General features: G+C 42.2%; 1 protein-coding gene across 1 annotated transcript; it reads left to right on the top strand.

The window, feature by feature from the left end:
• The first annotated feature begins 797 nt into the window (after positions 1–797).
• LOC139719254 (cytochrome P450 2J4-like) lies at positions 798–4380 on the top strand. Its single transcript, XM_071630681.1, has 5 exons — positions 798–1227; positions 1491–2081; positions 2484–2669; positions 3373–3579; positions 4163–4380. The coding sequence occupies exons 1-5, from the start codon at positions 798–800 to the stop codon at positions 4378–4380; spliced, it is 1632 nt and encodes a 543-aa protein (XP_071486782.1).
• The last annotated feature ends 1436 nt before the right edge of the window (positions 4381–5816 follow it).

Here is a 5816-nt window from a genome sequence, read left to right as displayed (position 1 = left end):
GGGCAGGGAGGTGACTTCTCCTCCCCATAAACAAGACGAAGTTTTCCAAATGCCATGAAATCTACTTTATAAGCTAAAATTATCCCGACTATTCTTAGTATGTCTATTTAAAAAGGGTTTTGTAAATCAAAAGAATATCATCTTTCTCTCTTTGAGAAATAAGATGATGAGATTTAGAATACAAGAAAACAGTTTTAGGTTCAACATCTATATCTTCATTTGTAAAATTAAACGATGTTTGCATTTTGCCGCACGTGTAGGCCTATAAAGGTTTGTTTGCGTAAAGACGGTCATTTCATGGAAACCTGTCTCTGAATGTTTAAAGATGTACATGGGTATGTCTTTGTGTCAGTCTATTTATGTTTCCCAAACATATCCGCGTTTGGTGAGACACTGTCTGTGGTATCCAACCGCCTTGACATTAAAATAAAGTAAGTTAGATAAGGGCTGCTATTTTTACTTATATGTCAACAAGAATTGTCTATTTTTATATCCCTCTCTATCACGCTAAACATATAGGCAAACATCAGTGAGTAGATGCTGTCGACTGGACGCTTTCGTGGGCTTGGACTCGATCTAGGATATTTTTGATAACACTACGTATTGATCCCTAACATAAACTAGACTTTGTTGACAGTCCCCCAAATCCGTATAAATACCACTTGGATTTGATTTCCCGTTATACGCGGCCAGCTGCTGTCATAAGTGAAGTGTGAAATACGGACAGTCATACATTTCAGAGGTGGAATTTGACGTGGACGGTAAAATTAGACGAAATTGCACAAAGAAAAGTCAAAATGTTGGGCGCAGCACTTCAGAGGTCAAAAGGAGCATACCCCGCTCATATCAAGTCGACCATTCTCTTCCTGAGGCGCATGGCGGTGGGCAACAGACGCACCGCTGTTCTCGTTGCCTTGTGCAGCGTCCTGCTCGCCATTCTCTCCTTCCGAGTCGGTGGTCGACGTCGCAATCGAAAGAGGCTTCCCCCAGGCCCGAGGGGGTGGCCGATCGTGGGCATGCTGCCGTACCTCGACAAGGACAATCCGGCACAGTCCATATGGGAGATGTCTAAGCAGTACGGTGTGGTCTTCTCCGGTCGCCTCGGCAGCCATCAGGCCGTCTTCCTCAACGACTACGACTCGATCAAGGAGGCATTCACGAGAAAGGACGACGCTTTCAACGACAGACCGAGGATTGCCATGTTCGAGCTCTACACAAAAGGACATGGTAATTATGATAATAATTATAGAAAATAGAATAAAGACTTGTTGAATATGTAATGGTTTAGAAATCCTTCCTTTCGCTGTAATGTTTCAGAGTGCAAAATCATCTTTGCTTGATAACGGCGTCCTACTTTGTGCATACCTCGAGAAGAATAATGAAGAAACACACAATGAGCATGATGAGTACACAAATTTCTCATCGATGTTATGTGTATTTGTTGTACAAGCGTATAAACATATAGCGATGTTATTGTCTTATATTCACAGGAATAGCCACATGTTACTATGACAACCACTGGAAGGAGCAACGTCGCTTTTGCGTGCGAGCGATGCGAAACTTCGGCGTGGGCAAGTCGGACGGACGAATGGAGAAAATCATCAGCTACGAGACTGTTCAGATGATCAAGGCCTTCTCTCAGAAGGGAGTCGCCTTCCAGGTGAAACCCTACCTCGAAATGGCTTCCTGCAACGTCATCAGCTCCATGACCTTCGGCCAGCGGTTCTCCTACACGGAGAGGACCTTCCAGCAGTTCCTCCACGCGCTCGACGAGATCTTCCACTTTGCGGACGTCGCCGGCGTGACCAACTACCTGGACTTTATGAAGTACGTGCCGTTCAGCGGCTACGGGGCGTTCGACGCCCGCGTCCGCGAGCTGGAGGCGGGATTGTTCACCAAGGAGCGCGACGGACACAAGGCCACCTTTGTGCCCACAGAGACTCGTGATCTCATTGATGCCTTCCTTCACGAGATCAGGAAGAAGCGAGAGGAAGGCGTGGAGGCCGACAAAACTGGGTTCAGTGACCAGCACCTGCTCCATTTTATCGCGGATATGTTTGCGGCTGGAACGGACACGACAAGTAAGAGAATTCGCTCCGCTGTAATTAGAAAGCAATTTTCGTATTTTTTAGACGAGTGAGTTGACATTTAGTGTAACATTGAATGAATTAATTGGTGTGATGAGCAACAAATATTTCTATGTGATAAATAGGCAATTGACATTCATGCAGACACCTATTGACTTTCAACCTGTAAAAGCCTGAATCCATCACAGAAAGTCTCACAATTTCAAAATCTTGTCACCATTCAGATAGGTTTTGGCGGGTAGTAATCTGCAGCAAACAAACCTAAATAGCATACTACGAGAACAATGCAGTTAAGAGCAAAACAATAAAATAAATAAATAAAATGATAAAAAAACACATGAATTGACGCATAATAAACTCTAAAAATGCTGAATCTTCTCGTGTTTTCTCCCTCAGGTAACAGCATGCAGTGGGTTTTGCTCCTCGCTGCCAAGTACGAGAAGGAGCAGCTTCGTGTTCAGGAAGAGCTTGATCACGTGGTGGGCAGGGACCGGATGCCGGCCCTAGCTGACATGAAGAGTCTCCCATATACCGTTGCTTTCCTTAGCGAGACAATGAGGTTCGGTGTCGGAGGTCCCTTTGGTGAGCATCAAATTTTCTTTCATTACATTCTTTCATTAATGTCACTATAATATCGACAGAACAGAGTGCAGAATGCTCATTTTTTTCCCCACTTCGACTTCTTCTTAGTTTATTCGTTTCTATTTCTCATCTTTATTCAATTTGGTTCGGCTAGCACTTCTACAAGTCAGTCTATAGTAGGGCACGGAAGTGTTGACGAATTAATTAAAATTGACCTTTCCAAACTATCAATAAATGTAATGTATGTACGTTTATATCCATAGACACGTACATACGCGTATAAGACCTACTACGTGCACATATACATGAGATATGCATGGTTGGATCATATAATGTACACATCCGTATATATCCATCTTTTCTGCGGAGTTTCCTGTTTTCCTTTACTTAAGTTGCAAGATGAATCGATTAAAAGTGACTTTTCCAAACTATCCGTTTAAATGCGATATGTTTATACCCTTATACACGTATATAGGTATGTAGGCACCCTACACAAAAACGTATGTCTTGTTGATGATAATTTGTGTCCCTTTGTACATACACATATCATATATGTACACATCTGTATATTTCACCTTTTCTGCGGCATTTTAGGTTTTCCTATTATGTTTTGGAAAGTCTTAATCATTCTCTCGTATGAAAGTGTCAGCTTTCCACACTATCCACTCATTCTTCTCTTTACTTTACGAACTTTCTGTCACAGCTGTACCCCATGCAGCAGTAAGGGATACCGTCTTCCGGGATTTCCTTATCCCAAAGGGAACCGTGATGGTTCCAAACATCATGGCCGTACTCATGGACCCGGAGATGTTCCCGGACCCGGGTGCATTCCGGCCGTCGAGATTCCTCGACGAAGCAGGCAACGTGAAGACACACCTGACGGACCGCGTCAACTCACAATTTGGAATAGGTGAGAACAGAGCTAGCACTGTTTATCGTCATCATTGCGTTCTCCATTTTAGATTACAATAGGAAAAATATGCCAAGCTCTGTCTTTTGGAGAGTTGCATCAGACAATACAGAAGCAGAACAAATCACTGATCCATGCACGATTTGGTGGATGAGTGTAAATTATGAAACACTATGTATAGAAGTATGAATTAAGTATTTGGAAGTATAAAAGAACAAAATATCCATGGAGCATCACCACCGAAAATACTTCATCTTTAGAATCACAAATCATAACGAGCAAGTGAAATCATGCATATTCTCTCGCGTGCACTTTCGAAAAGATCAGAAGCACGGTCGTCAATTTTTCTCCCATTGTTCAACTGATTTATACGGGCATAATTTTCATCATCAGTGGTATACAAGCAATCGATATATTTTGCCTTTACATTTTACCAAGTTTATGACGGAACTTTGTACGTGATAATAAAGTTTATTCATAAGCGTAGTAATGATAGTTGAATGATATGGAACATACGTTATTATTCTCTTAAATCTTGCCTTACCATGCTTACGTTAGTCATCTTTTTTTTTTCCTCCCTCAGGTCGAAGAATCTGCATCGGGGAGCACCTCGCCAAGTGTGAACGCTATATTTTCCTCACCCATATATTGCACACCTTCACCCTATCGGGAACGAGCGGTCCCGATTCCCTGAGCCTCAAATCCCGCGGAGGACTGACGAGAAATCCGGCGCCGTTTGAGCTCATCATGACGGAGCGGAGACCGAGCCCGGCGACGGCGAAGAAGGCTCACGGACTCTGATCGGCGCACGGCCTGATTTTTATGATGATGATGATGATGACGATGAAGGCGGCGACGACGACGATCCACAGCATCTGTATATCGCCTTTGTTTATCTGTTGTAGAAACATTCAAAGGCGCAGACTCCTCCAAGACAGTTAGCAGTTGAATGCCTGGTGAAGATGTGACATAGGAAAATGTGAGGAACTGCACGGAGATTTTGCCTTATCAGTTGTCCCTTTTATAATTTCTTTTTTTTTTCATTTTCGTTTTTTGTCTGTTAAAGGCAATCTTCTGCATTCTGACCTAGCAACGGGGGAAAACGGGACAGACCGTGCCGTACATCGCTGTACATGATGATCATTTCTGTTATGTCTTGCGCAGACGGAATGTGGACACGGTGGAGGTTTTTATGCATCATGAAGGCGGTCTTTGAAAACACATGTCGACATGAGAACAACTAATCAAGGAGAGTGAAGGCAGAATGGGAGAGAGAAAAAGAGAGAGGAAGAAAAAGGTGTGTGTGTGTGTGTTTAATGATGCGTGTGTGTGTGTGTGTGTGTGTGTGTGTGTGTGCATTTAGAAGCAGGATACATTATGTGATTACACACGTGATGCATTATCACTTTGCTAATGAGATTTAAATTGTCCAGATGCAAGCCGTGGACAGAATTTGTATTCATCTTTGTGTGCTTGTTAGTTAGTTAGTTTAGTTAGTTAGTTTGTTCGTTTGTTTGTTTGTTTGTTTGTTTGTTCGATCGTTTTAGAAGAATCCTTTTAGAAGCACGCTTTTGGGCATTGTAAATACATAATTATATTATTGTACATTATGTACATAGAACTTGTATATTTTTGTCTTACACACGGACACACTGAATCACGAAATAGATTCAGCTAGTCCAGTTTGAAGGACACGGTGTCTATTGGGTGACCTTCGGAATGTACAGAACTTGTTTTGTAAGATTAATCAATCCGGCTGATAACAAATTAGGGCCTGGAAAAAAAAGACAGAAAGAAAGGGAGGTATTGAACTAGGAAGCACAAATCGGAGCTATTTATATTGCAAGTTTGGATTTGCCCCTCCTTGGCAATGTATAGTATCTTTTATCTTAATACCGTTGAGAATTTGGCTTATATCGGCTAATGCCAGCTCGAACTTCCCAACTCGTATATATGAGCGCGACCGCGCACGGTGGCACGGCTCTGCACAAAACGATAATGGTGGCGTCTTCATTCTGCTTGAGAGAGAAAAAAAAACGAAACCAACAACAGATGTTACTTACGTCTCAGCACGTGCAATTCGTGAGGAAACAGTGCGTTGTTTTATAAGAATGCAGCCAAAATCTGTTTTAAACACATGCTACTTTTTATTTCTATAATTAGAAATGAAATAAACTGTTCGGTTTACAGAAAAAAAAATGGTCCAAGTAAAGTTAACGATACAATTTGTATCCGTA

This window comes from Diadema antillarum, unplaced genomic scaffold (assembly GCF_040938485.1).
Source record: "Diadema antillarum isolate AM-2024a unplaced genomic scaffold, OU_Dant_1.0 scf00000108, whole genome shotgun sequence".
NCBI classification, from domain to species: Eukaryota; Metazoa; Echinodermata; class Echinoidea; order Diadematoida; family Diadematidae; genus Diadema; species Diadema antillarum.
The sequence above is the reverse complement of the archived record's forward strand: the minus strand, read 5'-3'. Positions and strand labels throughout refer to the sequence as shown.